We start from the raw sequence: 24,100 nt of genomic DNA, 5'->3' as shown, positions 1-24,100 counted from the left end.
AAAGAATTTGAGGGTACCTATTACAAAGGATTGTCCTCTTGCAATATGTACGTGTCATATATAGATAGGCATATACTTTGTACTTGCATAACAAAGTGCCAAACTCGATCATGTACATAATTTAATCACGTATATATCTTTTATTTTTCAATTGGTCAGCAGTCGCATGCAGCAAGCTTTATAATGAAATTAAAAATGTAGAAAAATTATGGCATACCCACTTGAAGAAGAGACTACAGAAACGTGACAACACCACATCAGCTACATGTAGCACTTCCAATCTCACAAGCCAATATGCAGAGCCAGAATACGTTCATTTTGAGAGTATGACAAGTCCATTAGAGTTTTTAGGGGGGCGCAATCGATCAAACACAACCTCAAGTACTTCTATTCCCTTCAGACATGGGTGATGGCATGGATTTTTGGTACGACCTTTTCATCAAAACAAGCGATGGGGGCACACCAGAACTACCAGAGTTTTGAATTCTTCTTTCCATATTATTCGGAGGAATTGTATTTGACGGTTAGAGTTAATCACGGTATCTCCAATTGGTCGTACCTTAACACTAGCAGGTATGGAAAATTTCCGATGTGGGACGAAAAGTTGTTACCTTTGCCAAAAGCTTGAGTTTGATGCATTGACCTACAATTAACTGATCGAAGGATAAAGGGAGAGACAAAAAAATTTGACTTACACAAAAATTTGTATAGGTATGGAGCTAGATAGAATTGAGCGATTGTGGTGATTGTTCTCGTTCTGGATCAAGCGATCAAAAATAAAAAAATCCAGTTTATCGTTCGATAGATTTGTACGGTCGACAAGAAGATAGATTGGATGGTCGATCGAGATGATGCAACGATAGATGCGACGACAAAAAAAAAACGATGTAATTGAGTTTTGTGTTTTCCACCCAACGAAAATTTATATGAATCAAAGCTTATGTAGTTAAGTACTTTTTGTATTTGTAATTTTTTATTAATGTGCAACAACTCTTTGTTTGGTTTTGAATTGGAGTCTGGAAGGGTGAAATTTAAATGCCGTGCAAAAATCTTCAGCCAAAACCTAGAAAGTTATGAATTTTCAACATAATACACACATATTTATGTAGTTTAGAGCCTTCCTGGTTTTTGATTTCATTGATAATTTAGAGATTGTTTCGGAAAAATTATTATTATATCATGTGTGTCTTAGCCTATTTAGATTTCCTATTAGAGATAAATTTCAATCTCCGTATTAGATTATGATTCCAGATCATTCGAGATTTTGTCTATGTAATGTCTATGTATAGGCCCCCATATCATTCAATAACGTTACAGTTATTCTTCGAACTATTTTCGTAATCATCATATTTGATCACGTTATCACACATTTCGCTCTAAAACCTTGAACTTTTAGAGCCTTAAGAAAACAGAAAATTTCATATTTTTCTTCGTTCCGACTAGTGACTTTCAAAATTGCTCATCCACCATATTCACGCAAGAAACGCGATCATTAAAGGCAACACCTACGCTATATGGAAACTTCTTTATCTCAAAACAAGCGTTTCTGACACCCCTAATCTTTCAAAGGTATATTTTAATATATATATATATATACACACACACACAAACACACACACACACATATATATATATATATATATATATATATATATATATTATCGATCACTATTCGTCTTTTCCCTTTTTTCGTCGTTCTTATACCGCGGATGAGGCTAAACGAGCGAACTCACCACTCATCTATTTAGTCAACGTTTTTTTGTGTGACAGTCTTAGGGGAGTTACGATTGTTTTCAAATGGAAGTTAATCAATTTTGTGTGGTTTCTTGAGTGCACCGCTGTTTTGGGTACGATCGTGAGTATCACCGTTTACATTGATTTTTCTTGGGACCATATACGTCACCCCTTCTAAGTTATGTTATACTTGAATCTAATCGATTACGTGTTTGATTTTGTAGATGTCACCGTTTTCGCGACCGGATTTTGACATCCTCGACCTTGAAGGCAAGGAATATCACCGCTCAGTCTCCGATATGGAGCTTGCTTTTGATAGCAGAGGGATTCAGGGCATGTTCTCTGACCCTTTACCGTTTTTTTCTCTTGTTTCCAAGACTCAAGCTCTCATTTTTATGAGACGTTACAACCACGCTACTCTCAAGAGGCAATACTTGAGCGTAAAAGATCCCAAAGATGTTACCGTGGTTGGTAATGAAAATAACAGCATTGAATCCCACATGCAAGTTGATTGATTGGAAACACATTTGCGGATCTCTTTGGAAACAACATATGCATATGTCATGATAGTGAAATAACTCATAAAAGCTTCACGAAGTACAACACAACAACAAATTACAGGGAATTAGTATAACATACTAGGCGTTCTGTGAGGTCTCCTCTCTTAGTAAGATTAATACGATAAAAATAACTAGACCCCACAATTTGAAAACAAGAGCATAGAAATTTAAAATACTAGTTGTTTGGATGACTATAACATAAGAAGAGTTCCAAGTATAACATCTACCAGAAGGCTGAATGATTCTACAATCATTTATGTAGCTGAATTTTGGATCAAATTTGGGCTTTGTGCCTGTGTTGGGTTGCAAGAAAGTCTCTGAGCTTCGAGAAAATGGACAAAATCTCACGAATTTCATCAATTTCTCGAATCTTCTTGAAATTATCACTATTTTTTAGTCTTTCCAACGAAATTATGTTAGTATATCACGATAATTTGCTCCCATAAAAAAACGATAATTTCATCGATATTTCGGAGAAATTATCAATTTTTTAGTCTTTGAGCTCTATACATTCCAATATGTGAAATTTATCCAGCTAGTAGTGTTGTTGTATTGGCCTTCTACCAAGATTGGTATGCCATTATAGCAGCCAAAGCATTAATAGTTATCAATCACACATCACCGAAGAACTCAATTTCAAAATTATATTTTGAAAACATCACAATAACCACATACCCCATATAACTTTGGGTGAGCATCATCCAACAATAACAAATAAATTCTAACTCAACATTTTTTTTTACCTTGTTAGAGTGCATCATCAAAATAAGAAATTGAAAGTTCAACTTTTGTAGTACCTGCTGGGTGTGCATCATCAAGCCATTGATGGCATAAATACTGGCATCCTTGAGTCTCATAACATCTTTAGGGGTTAGTCCCTGAGGAATCACTACCATTACGTAGTTTAAGTTAGATTGCATTTTGGTGATTCTAGTTAATTATAAAACTCATGAAGTAAATTGATTAGTACAACATAAAAATATATATCGTCGACTCAGACAGGTTTTAGGCATCAAACACCTAGGACACACATGCTCACCTTCTCTTCTAGTGATCTTGAGCCTCATGGTTGCTGCATGGTCAATCAAAAGAATGATCTAGTAGAAAAAAAGGCCGCAAACTTGGTGCATGATTTATTACTGTGGTTGGTAATGAAAACAACAACATTGGATCCCACAGGCAAGTTGATTGATTGGAAACACATATGTAGATCTCTTTGCAAACAACATATGCTTATGTCATGACAGTGCAATAACTCATAAAGACTTCACGAAGTACAAAACGACATCAAATTGCATGTAGTAGCAACAATATCACGGTAGCTCTTGCTTCTAGGCAGAAGTCGAGCCGCAATGATGCAAAGATCTAGGGGAACAATAGATCTTTGTCCCCTTTATCGGAAAGCAAGTTAAGAACCCTACTTATGTAGTCAAGAAAGTTTAGACATATATGAAGAGATTTTCAACACCACACTGTCGGAGAATACAATAAGATATGGGAATCATGGGAAAGTTGTACATGAAAAATGTATAACATAAGGTTTTACATCTGTCGCATGCATCTTTAAATACTATCCCTCTTAGGTGAATGTCATCATTAATGAAAAGTCAGTGATAAATCGAGTATATCGAAGAAGAAAGAATCACCTAAGGCTAAGAGTCTTGAGCGTTGTGATGGGATTCTTGATGCGGGGGATATAGTAGTTGATGAGTTTGTGTTGATTTTTCAATTTGCACATGGAGCTCATAGCAAGATTTATCATAGGATTTACAATGAGGAATCTATTGCAATTAAGATGATTGAGGTATCGAAAGATGATGAAGGTAAAGCCTTGGCAGCAACATTGGAGAAAAATTTAACAAAGAGATCAATCTTCTTTCTTGCATGCACCATACAAATGGAATTGTTTTAGGTACCTCTATGTATGTGATGCCTCATTTACTGATATCACAACAAATTTGTTGTCATTGTAGTAAATAGGGTAATGTTTTAGGCAATTCTAGTTAAATTAGTTGTAATTACTTCACCCATAATATTTTACGAGATTATGAACAAATAGTTGTCAATGTGGTAAATTTGTTTAGTTATTTATAAATATAAAAGACACATGTTGTAACTTTGTTCTCAATAAACTCTTTTTGTTAACTCTATCTATCACTTGAAAACAGATGCTAGGGTTTGAGTGCCTCTCTTTCAAGGCCACTGCCAACCTCCTCCTTCAAAGGGAGATCATTCTAGGCTTTGGCCTATGTTACCTTGGTCTCATCATTGCCGTTGGCGGTGCGGTGGTCTCGGCTTTGGACATAGCAGGTTTTCTCCCAGGAAGGAGGTGTTTTAGGTGGATCTAGCGCGACCATGGAAGGTTTTTGGGATGGTTCTAGTCCGGTTTCCGACGGCCAGGGCTGGCTTCGTTTTCGACGGTGGTGGCAAGCGTTGGGATGGTGGTCATGATACTCCAGGCATTCCTGGAATTTGCAACAGGAGGTCCAAGACGGTTAGCGTTGGAGTGAGTGACTATGAGCCCGACCTCTGGGTTGCGAACATGGTTGGTTTTCTACACCAATATCGGCTTGGTGGTGAGGTTGAGGTCGACAACGGTGCGGTAGAGGTGGAGGTTGCAAGGATTGGGCCACAATGGGCCAAGATGTGGTCCTTTAGGTTGAGACAAGGTCGAGGTGGGGTTGAGCCGAATTTGGCGACCCCGTTGGTGGTGGAACCGGTGAGTTCTGCGAACACCTCTCTGGAGGGTGCCAGTCTAGATTAGTTCTCGGATTTCTTGGTTTCAAGAATAAGTTAGCGGATACTGACATGGGTTTTTTTGGTTTTTTTTGTTACTATTTGAGCAAGACCGCAGCGGATTTTGTCATAGATCTAGTTCTGTTATTAGTTTGTCTAGGTTTATAGACTCTTTGGTTACTTACTTAGGTTGTGCACTCTCAATTACGTTGCCTTATGAAACGGGTGGGAGTGTGTTCATGGTATACCGTACATTTGATTATATATATATTTGAGACTATACGTCGTTGATTAAAAAAAAAACTTTGTTCTTAATATTGTAAATTTAGTTCAATAAAATTATAATTTTAGTTCAAAAAATAATAATCCGGAGTATTCTATACCTAAGGTATTGTAGACAACCATCCATATAAATGTTATAAACTTCATTGCAGCTTGCAAAAAGCCTTTTTTTTTTTGTAGTCATATAATAGTTAGATGAGGGTTCCATGGGGGTTCACAAATCTCTCCCCTTAGAGAAACTAATTGCCATGGCCTTGGACATCGCTCGGGGAATGGAATACATCCACTAGCAAGGAGTCATGCACCGTGACCCAAAACCTGAGGATATCCTTATCGATAAAGAATTTAGGCTGAAAATTGCTGATTTTGGCATAGCATGTGAGGAGGCACACTGTAATTCTTTGACGGGACCTTATTGGATGACCCCCGAAATGATTAAGCGTAAATCCTATGGGCGGATGTCTACAGTTTTGGACTCATTTTGTGGGAGCTAGTTGCAGGAACGATTCCCTCTGAGGAGATGAATCCCATTCAAGTTGCGTTTTGCAGTTTTAACTTTTAAATAAGAATTTGAGGCCACTATCCCAAATGATTGTCCTCCTGCAATGGGAGCCTTGATAGAGCAATGTTGGTTGTTTCAGCCGGAGAAAAGACCCGAGTTTTGGCAGGTAGATAAGGTTTTTGAAGAGTTCCAGTCCTCCCTTGCTCGAGATGTTTTCTCTGCAATATTCAATAGTGTGTTATATGGTATATATATATATATATATATATAGGATTATGCTATTAACACACCCTAAATTGCTATTCACACACCCCTTCCATTATTCTATCACTAGAAAATTTATTGAATTTATAAATTTACCCCTAAAATAAGCTTTATGATTGGCTCTTATCATGGAGGGGTGTGTGAATAACAATTTGGGGTGTGTTAATAGTACTACCCATTATATATATATATATATATATATTCCAAAATATGGAAGAAAATAAGTCATGATTCTGGTCTACAAATTTGCTCATATTCCATTTTCATATCTTGATTTTAGCGTATAGTACTCTGAACTTGTGATTCAGGAGTCGAAAATGTGAAAATAATGCAGTCAATTTTTAACAACGTAAATGAAAAGGTTTCGTCGTTTTGAGAAGATAGCTGAACTTATGACCTCATTGCATAATAAGCTTCTTCATCTTTGATATATATGCCATCAAAAAATCTGTTATATAGTTGCCGTCTCGATCAGTGGCACAAGACAGGCCTTTAGACTAACTATTATTGCTAAATTATTTTGGGATTAAAAATGTCTCCATATCTGTCAGCAGGAAGAGAGAAACTCATTAGGAGCCGCGTGAGTAGCGAACAACATACTATTGGAAGTAGTACTGCAGTTCCAAATATTCTATGAGAGTATGAGGTAGTATTTTGTAAATTGATCGCCTTGTTGATACTTCAATATTGACGGTATATATACATTCTCTCGATTATTGAATACAGTACACAACTTGATACTTCTCAGCCAAGATAAGATTTCTCTACCCTCAGCCTTTTCTTGGTGTTGATGACAGTAACAGATTAGGAAGAGTGTTTTTATAATATAACAGTGTAACATATACTAAAATGGAAAGTGAAAATTAACTATTCTGCACGTTAAGCAATTTCTTTACACAAATGACAGAGAAGGAAAAGATTTCTTAGAGAGAGAGAGAGAGAGAGAGAGAGAGACAGAGAGACGGTACAATCCTTCACGAAAAGGCCTAAGAACAATAGAGTCGGGATCAATTCTGTAAGTCAAGGGTGCAAGTTGAGATGTGCTTGCAGTGACTAACGAGCAACATCTCCCATACCTATATGCAAGTCAAGGATTGTCTAATTAAGATGTGTTCGCAGTAATGCACTAGATGCAACAATCTAAGCTGAATAGATATGGAAAGTAGATATCATAAGCTCATAACTCGTCCACAAGCAGATATGAACATGAAACCTGTGTCAATCCCTCAAGATTTTTGGGAAATAAGATCGTTTTACATACAGAACTTACAAGCCATGAAAATTTAAAACAAGAAGCTGATGCGACACTGATACATAAAAAGAACCATGGTTAAAGGTGATAGACTACGAGTATGTACATCAAAATCTCCTGAGGGGCTCGTAACATAGAACCTCATCTATTAATGGAGACAAACAGATTCTTCAAAGACTGCAACGTGTTCGAGTTGCAGTAATAGTCTGGTTGATTCGAACAACTCATACAGCATAAAGCCTTACAACCTGTTCAATTTTCGCTCGGCATACAGGGCAGCCCCATTTCTTACCTTTGATCTCAGTCAAACAAGACATGCATCCCGCCATGTGGCCACATGGGATGCACGCCCCTTCAACTGGCGCATCTAAACAAATCACACATGAAGAAGACACCTCATCACCTTTCTTTTCATCGACCATCGGGGGTATACTCTGAGTGCTTTCAACAGTTGGGTTTGACAAATCAATAGGGCTATCATCAATTGATGGATACGCAATAGGATATTCATCTAGACTTTCATCTAAAACTGGTGGAGCTGATGGGGGTGGAGCAGATGGGTTTGCAGCTGATTGTGTTGATGATACAACTATTTCTGAAGTAGGAGCTGTTTGGGTACTAGAGATTGCATGTCCAGTTGAGCTGCCAACTGGGCCAGTTTGAACACCTGACCAGTCGCTGCTACTTACTTTTGAAGAAGCACCTGCAATTGGTGCACCCCAACTGTTATAGCTCCCACTCTCTGCGGACGTACTCCAACCATTCAAGTTAGAAGCACCTGTAGAGGTACTGGAGCTACCTGAGGCACTCGATGCATAGGTTGGGTGTGCATCTGGAAAGGGTGGTCTCTCCTGCGAAGCAGACTGAAGGGAGGCACTCAGAGTCATTGCCGCCTCTACATCTTCTGCAGTTGCTGGGGGTGCAGTTGCTGGATTGTTATTACCCAAAAATGCAGGTCGTGACTGAAAATTATAAAATCTGATTTAGAATAGGCTCTCCAAACTCTTGCTTAGTGACTTATCATAGAAGACATTTCAGGAAAAAATAGCCAACCTTGGTCCAGCATATGACAAAATATGGCATTACCAGAAATAAAAATGGAAAAAAAATTTGCACTACATAACAGTGTAGTCTAGCACACATTGTTTACATTATAGTCTGTAGAAAAGTACTTCATTATATCAAATGTAGGGACTCCACTCCAATGCAAGTAAGATAGCCATTCAACAAAAGTCATAATCTTATTGTTGGCAAGTTGGCAAGTGTAATAGGGAAAATATCAGAAATTTCATGACCCATCATAGATAACTGTCTTTTCACTCAACAATAATTAACCCGCTCCTGTGCAGTGATATTATGTATTTCTAAGTTGCTAGAGAGGATTTAAAAAAAAGTTGTAGTGAACAGATAACTTTTGCAACTTCTTACGCAATGCCCAAGAGGTTGCAAGTACTCTCGCAACTACTTACCACCACACACTTATTTATCATGTAAGGTATTCCATTGTTCAGAGGGATGGAAAGACAGAAAAAAAAAACGAGATAAAGTTACACAGATCACTCTTACCTGTGGTATTCCCTTGCATGCATTGGTAAACCACTGAAGTTGTTGCTTGTCACTTTCATTTCCAGATGCCAGCCTAATACGTGCTTCTGCAAAGAAAGCATGCAGACTTTGAATGCCATAACAACAAAAATACACAGAGCTTACTTGAGATCTTAACATTACAACTAAATTCATCCTAGCTAGATATATACAGCATTTAATAGTAACGAAAAAAACTACAGAGAGAAGCCCCTGGTGCAACCATGCCCCAAAGATCAAACTGGAAAGCAGGAAACACCTGGGGAGGAAGCGAATAAGACCAAATAGCAATATCAGAAATAGAATGCCCTAAATTTGCAGGTCCATTAGACTGCATGCAGCATGCCTATTGTAGACCTTTTTTTTTCCTTAAATAAACCTATTATTTTGGATAGGAAGGACTATAGGAGGCCGGAGAGTGGCATCACAGCATTACTACTGTACTTTAGCCAGAAGATATCCGACTTTAATTTATCGTAAGATCACTTTCAAAATAAACTAAGATTAACAAACAATACTTACGCCTAGGAGGCCGGAGAGTGGCATCACAGCATTACTACTGTACTTTAGCCAGAAGATATCCGACTTTAATTTATCGTAAGATCACTTTCAAAATAAACTAAGATTAACAAACAATACTTACGCCTAGGCGTTTGATGCCTGTGCCTCCGTCTCCTGCCTCTTGGGACTATGCATGGACATAAAATTCAATTAAAAAAATGGCTGGGGGAATGATATGACATCAACTCCCATTTTATGACCTAATCAAAACAAGGTTAATACACCCCTAAAAACTGTTTCAGAATTAACGAATTACTTGAGGAGATATCATGAATGATAACTGAGGGATCAGACAGATGGGATTTCGGTTCTTCCAGATTGACTTTCCACAGTCCGATAACCGTACGTGGTTGGGCATCCTGTTTATAAAAGGGAAAAAAAAGTTAAAATAAGATATAAGAACACCAAAATAAGAACATGCCCATACTATTAGGCAATTAAAACACATTAAACAAAGATATTTCAATCTAGAGTAGAGAAAAAATAATAATCAATAATGTTGGACTCTAAAATTACAGATGATAGAAAATGAGCCAACATCAGAAAACACCAACAAGAACATATGTGACATGACAATATGTTACTAAACCCTACATGACCAGTAAATGCATTGTATTTATCACAGTAGAAATTGACTGACAAAAAGGAACATTATACTTTAAAGCTAAGAAGCCAGTGGCTTTTTAGTGGCAGAATAAATGTATATCACTTGAATATGCTTAGACATCACTGCAGTGGCCCAACTTGAAACAAAAATAAAGGTCTTTCAGCCTCCAGGAGGTTGAATGGGGATGAATTTCCATATCAAGTTCATCCCCAAAGTCTATTCAACTCCTATAAATTTCCACTTAAAAGAGGCTATAAAAGAGAAATAATGCTAGATTATAAAGCATCTCAACTCCAAAGTTCAGAGCACATTGTAAGAATCGAGTAGGTTATTCACTGGAAATTGAAAAAGAATATAACTGTTGTGTCCTGATCTATCTCGAATCCATATCACGTATATGAATGGTGAAAGTACTTTAGATGATTACAATTAAGAACGATAAAAACAAAAGCTAAACTTCTACTCTATATTCGAATCACATATTATACTTGTTAATACCTGTAGACTAGAATAGATGGCAAGCTCCAACTTGTAAGGCTTGGTAGGTTTGCGGGAACCACATGGCAAGACAACAGCCCAACTGCAAGAGAATCAGAAAAAAAATATAATTGACCATACAGAAAATCACTTAAAACAAGCTGCATTACTTTCTTCAGAGCAGGTCAAGCATCAGTCATATTTCTTGAGAGAGTTTGTCGTGCTGTAAATGCATACAAATGCAAGACAGCTAAACGAAAAAAGGTATATACTTCAATATGGCAAAACCTCCACATGTGACTTACACTTTTCTTGAAACCAACTGAGGAGCAAGCACTTCCAGAAATCCAGGACCATAAAATTCCCTCAGCCAACCCGAGAATAAGCAAATATGCCCCTACATACATTCACAAGAACTACTATTCAGAAACAGCAAACAACAGAATGCAGCACATCACATCAACCCACCGACATTCCACACTGAAACTCAAAAACACACCTCAATTGCGCGAACAACGTTGCTGTGCCCTTTCGCTCTAGCAACATCAAGAGGACTCTGACAGTCATCATTCATGATCAACACATTCGCTGAAACAACAAAAAATCCAAACAAACAAGCTTCACATCCGACACGAAAAGCCGCACTAAACTCACTCCAAAAAACAACCTATCCACACACAACATGCGTTTACAACAACAAAAACCACAACTAACAAACCTCCACGCGAAAGAAGCAAATTGACAGTCTCCTCCAGCCCTCTCTTAGCCGCATGATGCAGCGGCGTCCCGGCTTGCCGACCTAACCCACACATTTCAACAACAAACAATCACCACCACAACACAATTCAACACGAAATTCAATCAAACTTAACACTACACAATCCCTCAACAACTCCTCATACCGGGGCGATAGGCGTTCACATTAGCACCGAGCTCAATCAAGGTCTTGGCGACATTCGTAAGCCCCGGGTTCATACACGCCACGATCAACGGAGTCTTCCCCTCCCTGTCAATCCACTGACCACCAAAAACAAGACACCGACAAAATCATCAACTGGTTAAGAGAAAGTGTAATCGAATTGAAGAATTGAATTTACCTCGAGGCCGGCGCCTTGGGAGTGGAGCGATTTGATGCCGTCGACGTTGGCAGAGCCGACATGATCGTAGAGGAGCTCCTCCTTGGATTGCTGCAGGCCCATTCGGAAATTGAGGGGTCTAGGGTTTTGAGAGAGAGATTGGGTTAACAAACAAAAATGAGGGATTTTGGTGATTTAAGGGAAATTGGGCGCGTCAAAATAAAGGAGCGGAGGAAGGAGGAAGAAATAATTGAATGCGGTGAGTGACTTAGCGACGAAGAGAAGAGGAGAAGTCGGGAACGGTATTTTATGTTGTGGTCCCTCTCCCTTTTGGAATTTGGAGTAAGAAAATATTATGTTAATTTTGTTAGTCAAGTATGCTGTCGCTTAACTGATTGCTACCCGGGCCGGTCCGTTGAACTTAGAGACATGTGCGAAATTTTTTTTTACTGAGATTTATATATATATTACATAATAATTTCAAAATTTTATTGAAAAGAATTGACAGAGATAATCAAAAAGAAGAATAGAGATGAGAGATACAAAAGAAAAAAAATTTATCACAAAAAGAAAACTAAACAAACGGTTGAGAAAGAAAATAATTAATGTCTTAAAATACATACAAATAAAAAATATAATGGAGTTCGAACCACTTACCATAAGCTAGGAAGCACGGAAACGTGCATACACCCACGTTTCCTGCTTCTGAAGCATAACCATTCCGGAAACGCGACGGAAACGTTCGGAAACGCGCCGGAAACGCCCGGAAACATGTTTCCAGAAAAATGTGTTTTGGAAACGCGGTGGGCTAGACCTACATTCGTCGAGTCAAATGACTTATTTCGACATATTTTTGACCTCCCGCCGAGTCGCCGACCCTCCTTCTCTCTTGTTGATACCTAAATCTCTCATTATATTTGTATTATTTTCGAATGTTGAATACCAAGTTATTTAAGTTATTTGAGATTTTGAGTTACTAAAATCAAAAATTTGTTATTATATTTATTTTTTGTATAATTTATATATATATTTATATATTTTTTTCGACGTTTCTAAAACGTACCCGCTTCCTAAAAAATTTGAAAAATATGCTTCCGCGTTTCCAAACGTTTCGCTTCCACGTACCCGTACCCGATTCCATGCAGCCTAGACCATAAGACAAGGAGAGTTAAAAAAACCCAAGAGATTGCCAACTGATATGAGAAGTGTTATTTGTGCATGTATTGCATTAATATATATTGGTTTAGTAAATGTATATACCAAAAAATATAATATATTTGAGGCCCTCTGGAAATCGGAGGCCTTGTGCAACCGCACGTTTGGCACACCCTCTGGGCCGCCCCTGATTGCTACATATGCTTAATGAGAACCGTACCTATAGCTCCATAACAAATTTGTAAGATATAATTGAGCCGCAAAAAAAGAAGGAAAATCAAATTTGTCGACTACTTTTTATTTGCTCACCTTGTGTCCACCATTCTAAATTCATGTCATGTGTGTTTTATCAACTCAAAGTTAGATGATAATTGAGCAATTGGACACATGACATGAGTTTAGAAAGGTGGGCAAATAGAAGGTGGTCAGCAAATTTATTTCCCACTCCAGGACATGATTTTCAAAGATAATCGGTTGTTTATCCCGACTTGTGTGTTCATCTGAGTTTGGGTAAGGTCGTTTGTGACTTTACATATGAAATGTGGTATTGGATATTAGATACTGTATGTTTCTTTATACATTTTTAAGCATTCAATTGAAATGTAGTTTGTGTGACATTAGAGAGGGGGTTGGCATAGTCAATTGGGTTATATCATGATTAAAAACATGTGTACCAAAGGATTAAGCTTAGCCTAACCCCCGTTGAAAGATTGTATGAGAATTAAAATAACAAACAAACAAACAAACGCAACATGTTCAATTGTTGATCTGCCTAAAGATGTTGAAAGGAAATTGATTTTTCCACTCCACATTTAACAATTCACAGATAGGGGGATTTAATCAAACAAAGATGCCATGAGTGGATTGAAATTTTTCACTCCCCAATGTTGAAACATTGCAATAATGTGGAAATGGGAGTGCAAATTTTAGTTCTAATCTAGAAATATTGAAATAGAAAAAGGTTGAAATAGGCTCACTATGTACCGATACATATGCTAAGTACATTCAAATTTACGTTTTGTTTGATGATTTCGTGTATGCATGTTTTAAGGAACCCAACTACTCAACGTCTCAACCAGTGTCTAATAATTAGACTCTAATTTACCCTCTTGGTGGAATGGCATGCAAGATATGGATGGCCTAAATTGTTTGAAATTGACATTTTGCCAACTATAAGAAGCTAATGTGGCCACTCCTGCGTAGAGAATATAGAGCGATAGAGATCTTAGATTCAGATTTTCCACAACACTGTACAGTACTTGAGTATATACTACCGTATTTGTTAGTTGTTACAGAAAAAACAGTTGAGAATATGTACAATATTGGTTGGCAGCTACATGATATCGAGGTCTACACTTGGTTGGCCAAATTAAATTTGCATTCAATTATGAACTTTAGCATATGAGAAAATGAGTCTAGGTCTAAGATTAGGGCCTGCATATAAATCCCCAGTTGGGTAAAAGATCCTATACTCAGTGAAGAAACGAAAGAGTACGTCCTAATAATCATATTAGTTGATTCATAATCATTAATCAAAGTCTCACCCAACTCATAACTCCCACATCCCAAACTATACATACCAGCCAACCTATACATAAATACATATATCTGTCACCCTTTAATATGCATTGGACCTGCAACTGTTTTGGCAATAAGATTCATTTCTTGTAATTAACCTGAGTAAAGAATTCCACCATCAATATACATCAGAACCTAAATCACATTCACTAATGTGGATGAAAGAATTACAATGAACGTTTTAAGCCATTAATTTGCACAAGTCTAACAGTTCTGTCTCTCTGATTCTATGCATGTTTTCTTAACCCATGGGAAAATAGAACTCTCTATCATTCCACTACCAAAACAAAGGCTCTTTCTCTAATTTACACCTATCTGATTCATACAATAATGCAATTCTAAAGCAGTATTGATCCTACTGTAAAAGTCTAAGTTACGAGACTATGTATCAGAAGCTGAGGCTGCTTCAGGATTGCTTTCATTTGAAGTCGAGGCTGCCTCGGGATTGTTTTCATTTGAAGATGAGACTGCAGCCTCAGAATTGTTTTGATTTGGAGATGAGGTTGCCTCAGAACTGTTCTGATCCTCAGGAGGTTGTGTATAGTTGGATGATGATGGTGCGCTAGGAGGAGGATGACTTGTCCTTGGTTGACTGTATCTTCTGAGTAGCCTTTCTTTGTTGTTATTCCACCATTCTTCAGCCTGTTGCGAACTAAACCTCCGTTTACTGCAAAAGGATCATTTGCGCATAAAAAAGAGAGCTAGAATTCAATAATTGATTAATGGAAGTTTCATAAAAGTTAGAATGAAAGGGAAGACCTGCGCTTACATTACACAAGACATAAACTAAAGACACCCAGAGAATGTGAAACAATGGCAAGAACATTATCATTGATGATTTTAAATGAGGGCACTAGTGAAAATCTTAATAAAATGTCTTTCTAATGATGATAATGAGGAAAGCATCACCTTGTTAATGTGAGATTGTATGTGCATCTGTAGACATTTAATCACTGAATATTGGTAAGACTAAATAATTTACCTAAATTTAACACGCTTGAAAGCCCTGGCACCATTTGGTAGTTGAATCAGAGTTACATAAACACCTGCTTCAAATTGTTCAATGACTTCCTTTTGTCCTTCAGTCCGCGTTGCTGATGATTCATGTGACTTCGAGCTGCTACCTGAGATACTTTGAGGGTCAACAGAAACTACATGGTCATCCACTCTGTTATCTTCCCTTTTAGAAGATTCAGAAGACTTATCAGCTGCACCTTGTCGGTCAAGGTCCAAGCTTAACCTTCCACTTCTTGTGTTTATAAATTCTTCTGCTTCAGCATGCAATGATTTGAAGTTGTCATTGTCAGAAACCTCAGGAGGCAACTTCTCAGCAAATTCCTTCATCTGCACGTCATAGAAAGACCAACAAGGACACAACATCAACATACTTTACCGGAATACAAATAAATCATTGGCGAGAGACGGCATAAATAAAGCATATGGTTTTTCTTTTTCCAGATCATTGTTCTTTTAATGGAGATGATTTAAAGTAACTATTCTCCTCTTTTACACATTAAATTCTGTCTAAATTCTACAGAGAAAAAGATAACTTCTTATAGATACTGTATAACACCAACTTTAGTGCCATTAACACTAAACAATTTGTGTTATGTTTTATGAGAACAATATCACTGTGCTATTTCCATGAGTATCCTAGCCATTATAAAAAAAAAAGTAAATTAAAACAATTAAAAAAGAAGAAGAATGAAAGCATAATAACATGAAAAAAGGAATTTTGGAATACTAAGTTTGGAGACCTGTTCTGTGATGGACTTGACAAGTTCCTTTGCAGCTCTGCACTTAGAAAATTGTTCTTCTGCTACTGAACCAGCTTGTCTAGCATTTTTATGTAGCTTACGAATCTCCAGATCTTGAGTATCACACTTATGCTTTAGATTTCTGACCTGAAGTGAAGAGAAAAAGTTTTACCAAAAGATATACATTTTGTTTCAAAATGTCTACACCACGAGTCAATATAATATTGCAAAAAGGAATAATAATCACTGAAGGTGTAAAACTAGTACTTGGTGTTGCAACTTTGTTATTTCGTGAGTCATACTGTCATTTGTCCTTTTAAGACTATCAATAACACTCCTGGAAAATATAGGTGTTGTAGAACGTGGAGGGCTTGGTCTCCTTGTATATGGTGAACTAGATCTTGAATTTGGAGTACTAGACTGAGGCGTTACTGGTATAACAGGCCTCAAAGCATTTTGAAGAACACTCAATGAGCTTGGAAATGCAATGTCTTTTAGTTGTAAAAGGGACGGAACTTGGGAAGCCCTTACTATAGAAGGAGATTCAGATCTGCTGCCAGCCTTCATTGACTTGATCTCAAGATATTTCACCGGTTCTATGATGGGAGGAAGCAATATCCTTGAAGATCTAACCTCTCCCCTACTAAGACCATCTCTGTCCATAGAACGGTTAATTGTAGCTCTTCTGCTAACAGAAGTGGAATTACCAGCCTCTGCAGATTTAAGCTTTGCATAGCAAGAATCACATACGCGATGGGGTTTTCCAGGAGTGGGAGCCAATGCAGCCCTCAGTGCTTTTTTGGAACTACAAGCATGGCAATGGACTAGTCCACAATTATAACAATTATGCCTCTTCCTAGTAAACCCAAATGCCTGTCGACAACCTGAGCAAACTGATTGATCAGCTCCAGAAACCCATTTATGGATGCATATACTAGACGTGAAGTTTGAGCCACATGATATACTTTTCACATGCCTATCTTTCAGAGCTTCGACCAAAGTTGGCGTTCTCCGATCTTCAATGTCGCCATGTCCCAATCTTCCATTAGCACCTTTGCCCCAAGTAAATACTTCACTTCTCGATGTCAGGACAGCAACATGGTAGGCTCCGCATGCTATTTCTTCAACAAACTCACCAACCAGTTTATCCTGTACTAAGCAAGGTGCTTTTCCATCCGAACTAGGATTTCCTAGTTGACCATATGCAGTGCCACCCATGGTAAACACATGACCAGATGTGGTGAGGGCAATAGTCATTGTGTGTCCACATGCTAATTGGTGGAAATTATAGTCGATAAGTGAAGAGACACAGGTAGGAAGAAGATATGTGTCCTTGCTTCCATGACCTAAACGATGTTTATCCCCATCACCCCAAGTGAACAGCTTTCGAGATGAAACATTTACACCAGCCTGTCCCATAACCTCTACAATAGCTGCAGTATGCCAAACACCGCATGCAACTTTTATAGTCTTTAGTCCACTCAATAATTGAACCTCCTTTGGATATGTTACACTCTCTCGATCTCCATGTCCCAAAACTCCAAATTTTCCATCTCCAAATGTGAAGAGCTTTCCATTATAAGTTGCCAAAGCTGAATGCCATGTGCCACATGCAACCGACATAACCTGTAGTCCTTCTAAAGGACCAGTAATCCTTTTAGGTATCCAGTGGCTCACATCAGTTCCATGACCAAGAAGTCCAGCATTATGCGTGCCATCACCCCAAGTAAATAAATCACCAGACATAGATACAGCACATGAATGATACTCGCCACATGCAATGTTTTCTATAGTATGAAGAGCCAGAAACTCAACAAGGCGAGGACGACTAAAGTCTCTATCAATCCCATGACCAAGTCTTCCACCAGATTCCTCTCCCCAGGTAAAAACTTCACCTTGCCTTGTCACAAGAGCAATATGTCTAACACCACAAGCAATTTGATGAACATCAAGAACAACATTTGTTTCCAAGGGCTTTGGAATAAGAACATCAGTTTTTATAGGGACTACATTTGCATACCCATCTGATACATTTCCATCAGACCAGATCTCTCCCCACACATAAACATCTCCTAGTGATTCTATGTCATCAGGTCCAGACCCTCCACTTGAACAGCTAGGAGTGCTTGAAACACTAATCCGGAAACCATCTCCTGTACTTGTTCTTAGTTGCATATCTGAGCTTCCAAAACTCACTGATTCACGAGAATCAACTGATATCCTACCATGGGCAGTGCTTGGAGTGTAATCTAAAAACGCTCCATAAGAACGGCCACTAACAGATTCACTTCCGTCCTGATACTAAAACAGAACAAATTTAATCAGATCTTTTCAAATATTTAACAAAGAGAAATTCTGAAATGACAATAAAACTTGTGTAACATTCTTTTTGTGATATGAGGAATGACCATTTCTCATAATGCATGAGCTGGGTGACGATGGCTTCCCAATATATTTATCATCAACTAATGATAGCCTACTTCTAATGGCACTTGTCATACGTTTATGAATGCTCAACAACTAGGTTTCGACAGAAAAAAAAAAGAGCAATGACAAACATAGTTTACATTATGATTTTGGTCAAAAAGAAACTTACATCACTAATGTCACTCCTTGAACGCCTACTACGCTGCTGCTGTCCTGAAGAAATTAGTGACTTAAGGCCAGCAATCCATATCTCGACCTCAGCTTTATCCTTGCAGACCTATAAAGATAAAGATGATTTAAGTATTAAAATTTGTTACTCATTAATAGACAAAATTGAAACTAACTCATCTTGATTTTGCATACCAGATCAAGTGAACGTTCACCATTATTATAAAGAAGAGAAAATGATAAGTAATCCTTTTCCGGACGCAAATATCTTCTAAACACAGCCTGTCAAAAGTAAAAGCATTTACTTATCATATAAGCCATTATCCTGGAATGCAGGACTACAGTAAGAAAATACTCAATATCACTGTTAAGAACTCACTGTTCTCTGGCCAGGTATAATTCTAGTGACTGAAGATAATATCAGATGCCGTTCTTCTCCACGTGATAACCATATTAGAGTTCTTTCATCCTGTTAATGGTACTAGATTGAAATCATTCAAGAAGTTAAGATGTACAAAAACTATGCATGAAGGTAAGCTCATAGATAATGATCAAGTCGGATGGTAGATAGTTGCTCGGTCCAAAATCTGCGAGTTGCAGCACCAAGATACATGACGGCATGCCTGCAATAACTAATCTGGTAGAAGATGTAACACAATAATTTGCATTGGTAGGTAATTAGACTATCCATTCTGTATAGAAGATAACTTACCCCAGAAAGTCTGAATGGACAAAGCTTTGGCTTTCCCTTCCGGCTGTACTTAAGTAGCTGGGTTCCTTTTTTTAATGCAATGAGTGCCTTCATAAGAGAATAAAAATTAGGAAATTAAATGTTGAAAAAAGCACACAGATCAGAATCCTTATAGAGACTAAAAGGGTCAAGTTGGAGTGTCTTATGTCGCAGTTGTGAAAAAATGCAAAGATACTGCACAACTATGGAGACGTTCATATTCCATTGAATTTCTTCTCTATTCCAATACAAAGAAACCTTTATTCGGAATAATGTATATGACTTGAAAGGCGAACCCGGCTCTATTTCACCCTCTTTATTTTGTATCTTCTTAATTTACCAAGGGTAATCCACAAGTGTATTTAGTTCACCGCTAAAATACAACTATCTATTTTCTTTTTGTGAACTCAAATTTAGACTACATTTCATTGTGGCATCTTGTTGTATAGAAAGTTATGATTATTGGCTTACATTTTCTTCAACATACATGCACTTTGTGTAAAACTACCATACATATCTATGTTGAATTGAATGAGACAATTCATCAAATACAATGTGCGCAACAACAAACAACTCTCTTCATTGCTCATAATATAACAAATTGAATGAAACGCTCTATAAATAAATCGAATGGAGAAACTAGAACCCAGAATTGCTTATTTTCAGAGACAAACAACAGCGAAAATCTGAAGTAAAAAGAGACAAAAGAAGGAAATACAGAAAGCAGTGACGGATGGGAATACTGACTTGATCATAATCACGCTCGAGATTCCCAAAGATAGAACGATTTGCCATTCCATCTGAACCAAAGAAGAAGCAAGCTCGACCGACAACTGCATCGGCGACTTCCCTTCACCAGTCTTCTTCATAGATGCAGCATATGCTTTCTTCTACTTTGGCTCTCATCAAACTCCCTAACTTATCCTTGTAAACCAAACAACACCATGCACATTCCCACCAAATAGTTTGATTGCACCCGCAATTGCAAAATTGATGAACTCTTTCTTTTCTTGCCCAAAGATGGGGAATAATGTTGGAGGTTCTGGGAATTGGGTCTTGCAGATTGACCCCAGAGACAGAGGGAGAGAGAGAGAGAGAATCAGAGAAGAGTGGAAATGAGAGGGCAGTAAGAAAAGGGATCTGACAGATGTTTAGGGAAGTTTGAAGCTCAAAAGACAAGGAGTTGAGATATTGGCGCGACTCTTACTCTTCCTCCACGTCTTCTAACGAATTAAACTACTTTTCGAATTATATGATTAAATAATATAAATATTAGAAAAATGCAGAATAGTTCTGCCACTTCAATTTCACGACAAGTCTTTTTTTTTTTTTGTTAAGTTCGACTCACAAAATCACATAAGACCAGTATCTTACATCTTCTAAATTCTTAGTCGATCAGAATTTCTTTATTTGACAGTCTACATATTAAGAAAGACATTCATTTCTGACTCACAAGTTTCCATAAAAGTTGGCTCATACTCACTTGTGAAACTTTTGTTCAGTAAAACATGCTCCAACTAAAATGTTGCACCCTAAATAGCTAGTGATTTCAGTTAGTGTCAAAGTGATGGAAGCAGAAGGGAAGAATTGATCGTCACTAATGAAGTGATGATTTCCGATCCGGTGCTATAGCGTCTGTGTTTCCGGCTACACTGGTCTCTGGGGCATTGGGTCGAGACCATAACCTTGCTTAGGTTATTAGTAGTCTCTGCTGACAGACAATGTGAACTTCACATATTTTGGGGAGTTGGAACTTGTATTCTGTGTTAGAAACTTGGAACATGCAACACTATGTAGTAATTTTTCCTTCTGTGTTAAAAATGAAGCTAAAACAATAATTGTTGCCTCCTTTTCACCAAAACACTTGGGTTCTGATAACTGGTAAATTAGAAGGTTTGAGAGAGCTGGGTTTTCTCTGGGACATATAAAGCTAGCTTATCAACCATTAAATAATACAAGTCAAAAGACAAACTAAAGGCCACATACACCTAATAAGGTCATTGCCTCTGAGTTAATTCATCTACAGAAACCAAAACCAAGGTTGAGGAACGAAGACTACTTACCCTCGAATTCAATCATCTCCAACTGGAAGATGATAACCACGACCCAATTGCTTAAGAGTTCCATCGGCTAACACACCATCTACCGTTTTATACTTCTTGTGTGTTACTTTGAGGGATTCCTGTTGCTGCTTTTCAAGTTTCTCTTCATCCTCCAGTTGCTCCTTGAGCAAAAATTCAGTGTCTGCAGCATGAAATTTAGCAAGCTCCTTCAGTTTCTTTGCCACCTCAAAATCAGGTTCATCAGGCTCCACCCAACGCACCTCTATCGTTCTACCAGGCTTCACAGGACGATCATCAAACATTTCCATTTTAGCCTTACGTGCCCTCACAGGCCTTGGCATCCCCCCAATCATGAAAGGCTGCTCTGTTATGTCTGAGACAACGGCATTAACCTGTGTTTGGTTCTCCATCTCAATCAGTGCACACTGTTGCATGTTCTTTGATCCTAAGTAATTTGGAATAAACTGAACACTTTTCACATTCCCAAACTGATCCAGAGCTTGTTTGACAATCGATTCATTGACCTGTGGGGAGAGGTTGTCAAGGTAAACAGTTCTTTTCACCTTCTCCTCAAATTCAGCATACTGTTCTTCTGAAGCCTCCATGTGCAACAGCAAGTAAATATCTAAATATGATAAGAAGCTAATTCCAGTCAGTTGACCAAACTACTGAATACAGTTCCAACAGAAGAGAACTACTTCAAAATAAGGACATGGTGCACAACTAATCTTTGACATACTAAATAGTTGGATTAAAAGATAATGATAATATGACGAAGAATACGAGCAGAATATTTTATGTCCAGATTTGCAAAGTGTTTTTTTTAACCCTTATTAGGATTTGCTTTAATCTTATGGATTACTTGATCCTAATAGTTCTAACATTTTAGCGTCTCTACCTTTGTAGTCTTTTGCTAGGATTTGAGTTAATCGAAATGCGAGAGCTTTCCTTATTAGGATTTGCATTAATCTTATTGATTACTTGATCCTAATAGTTCTAGAGTCTTCTCTACCTTTGTAGTCTTTTGCTAGGAAGAATTGGGTTAATAGAATTTGAGAGCTTTGCTTTCTCGCCAGGTTTGTGTGATGCAACCTAACATTTGGTGTGATGCCTAGAAACCCTACTAGTTCTATCCTTCTCATAACAACCATATTCTAATTCCCCTTTCTGTAAGAGTGATTAAACAACCAAGCCTACAGTTATTGTCTATTTCTCCTGCATCACAAAGCTGAAAGCTCAGCATATTATCCTTACCATTACCAAGCTATTAAAACTTAGAGAAGCATCTATCTAGCATCACACTGCAGTCCTTATTCTAGATGTTATTGTTGGTCACTTGCAGCTTTACAACCTTAAACAGATCCAATTATTGCATCTTGAATCAATTAACAGCTTGACTAAAGGTGGTCTCATTTCATACTACACCGTACCAAAATCTCAAAGCATATAATATCTTCATATGAAACTAAATTCCAACCTCAACCTGTCATTGAATTGACATTGTTTGCATCAACTCACCACAGCAGATAAACGCACATACAACCAAGCAGATGAAATAGAAAACCACACAACACATCTAACAATGTCAACAAGCAAAATCAGATGCAAAATCAACGCCTATCAAACACAAGGCCCATCCCCAAAAAGCTAAATTGTCACCATCAATATAAAGCCAACAAATTGAACACTTACAAAAACCATGCACTATTAATCGCAATGCAGTCAATTTCAGTCCTCAAACAGATATATTGTACTTCTCAGTTCTTATGAATCTACAGGATCAAACATCAAGTCCCAGAATCCACAAGCTTTCAAGATTCCATCCATCGAAACCCATCACATGCAGACATGTCTCGCATCAACAGTACTAACTACAATGTAAATCTCACAGACATCACAATTCCTACATGACCAATATGAACTACTCTTATAACAATTCAAAAAGTTACTCTTATTCCAAATACAGGAACTATAATTCATCTTTGCAAAAAAAAAATGATAACTAATTGCGAAGAAAATTAGAACAAATGAACCCTAGAAATCACCTCAATTTAGGGTTTGGGGGGTAAACCACTGTTGGCCTTGGTTCGTAGAAGCGGAAGCGCAACTGGGTCGAGAGAGAAGAAGAGGGAGTGAAGCAAGCGAGAGCTCAGAACTACCCGAACCAGTTAATCGGTTAGTGAAATATATATGGGTTTCAGCGCCAGTTAATCGGATTCGGGTTTCCGGATCCATAACTACCCGAACCGGCCCATCTCAATTTGTTCATTTATACCCGAGACCGACCTTTGTCTTGTGCAGCCGAATAAAGTTATCAAGCTTTGAGTTTGAGAGAGGATCTTTTCCTCTCTTATTTCATGTATTTTGGATCTAAGAACTTAACTTGACTTCCCTCGCCTAAGTACCTTAAGGCGATGGATTATGTTTTCGTCTTAAGGTTTTGGTTAGGTGACGAATACCTGCTCAGACAATGGAGCTTCAAGCCTCCACCATCAGTACTATGACTCACAGCCTTAGTTTCTATAACATTTGAGTCGGTCTCGAGAACTTTGCACAGCAAAAACGAACATGCTATGTCAAGGTAGGA

General features: G+C 37.8%; 3 protein-coding genes and 1 pseudogene across 5 annotated transcripts; 1 reads left to right on the top strand and 3 right to left on the bottom strand.

Annotated features, from left to right (window-relative positions):
- The first annotated feature begins 1,958 nt into the window (after positions 1 to 1,958).
- On the top strand, positions 1,959 to 6,381 carry LOC126790994 (serine/threonine/tyrosine-protein kinase HT1-like; annotated as a pseudogene).
- Positions 6,382 to 7,277: 896 nt separating this feature from the next.
- On the bottom strand, positions 7,278 to 11,848 carry LOC126791928 (putative E3 ubiquitin-protein ligase XBAT34). Of its 3 annotated transcripts, XM_050518431.1 has the most exons (11): positions 11,657 to 11,848; positions 11,462 to 11,576; positions 11,278 to 11,358; positions 11,059 to 11,147; positions 10,865 to 10,956; positions 10,581 to 10,662; positions 9,732 to 9,834; positions 9,558 to 9,602; positions 8,897 to 8,982; positions 8,130 to 8,292; positions 7,278 to 8,033 (listed from the first exon to the last, which is right to left on the bottom strand). In XM_050518431.1, exons 1-11 carry the CDS (start codon positions 11,756 to 11,758, stop codon positions 7,555 to 7,557), a joined length of 1,437 nt encoding a protein of 478 aa, XP_050374388.1. In that variant the 5' UTR covers positions 11,759 to 11,848; the 3' UTR covers positions 7,278 to 7,554. The 3 variants fall into 3 exon arrangements, with proteins under 3 accessions (XP_050374388.1, XP_050374386.1, XP_050374387.1); XM_050518429.1 differs by having other exon boundaries at positions 7,278 to 8,292; positions 11,657 to 11,846; XM_050518430.1 differs by lacking the exon at positions 9,558 to 9,602 and having other exon boundaries at positions 7,278 to 8,292; positions 11,657 to 11,846.
- A 2,784-nt stretch (positions 11,849 to 14,632) lies between these two features.
- LOC126789946 (PH, RCC1 and FYVE domains-containing protein 1-like) lies at positions 14,633 to 20,400 on the bottom strand. The gene is made up of 9 exons (XM_050516031.1): positions 20,198 to 20,400; positions 19,433 to 19,519; positions 19,100 to 19,189; positions 18,916 to 19,002; positions 18,722 to 18,829; positions 16,393 to 18,426; positions 16,126 to 16,272; positions 15,351 to 15,712; positions 14,633 to 15,035 (listed from the first exon to the last, which is right to left on the bottom strand). Exons 1-9 carry the CDS (start codon positions 20,243 to 20,245, stop codon positions 14,750 to 14,752), a joined length of 3,249 nt encoding a protein of 1,082 aa, XP_050371988.1. The 5' UTR covers positions 20,246 to 20,400; the 3' UTR covers positions 14,633 to 14,749.
- An 891-nt stretch (positions 20,401 to 21,291) lies between these two features.
- On the bottom strand, positions 21,292 to 23,677 carry LOC126789945 (uncharacterized). Its single transcript, XM_050516030.1, has 2 exons — positions 23,559 to 23,677; positions 21,292 to 22,138 (listed from the first exon to the last, which is right to left on the bottom strand). The coding sequence occupies exon 2, from the start codon at positions 22,116 to 22,118 to the stop codon at positions 21,522 to 21,524; it is 597 nt and encodes a 198-aa protein (XP_050371987.1). The 5' UTR covers positions 22,119 to 22,138; positions 23,559 to 23,677; the 3' UTR covers positions 21,292 to 21,521.
- Between the last annotated feature and the right edge of the window lie 423 nt (positions 23,678 to 24,100).

Source organism: Argentina anserina, chromosome 4 (assembly GCF_933775445.1).
Source record: "Argentina anserina chromosome 4, drPotAnse1.1, whole genome shotgun sequence".
NCBI classification, from domain to species: Eukaryota; Viridiplantae; Streptophyta; class Magnoliopsida; order Rosales; family Rosaceae; genus Argentina; species Argentina anserina.
This window is presented reverse-complemented; position numbering and strand designations above follow the sequence as displayed.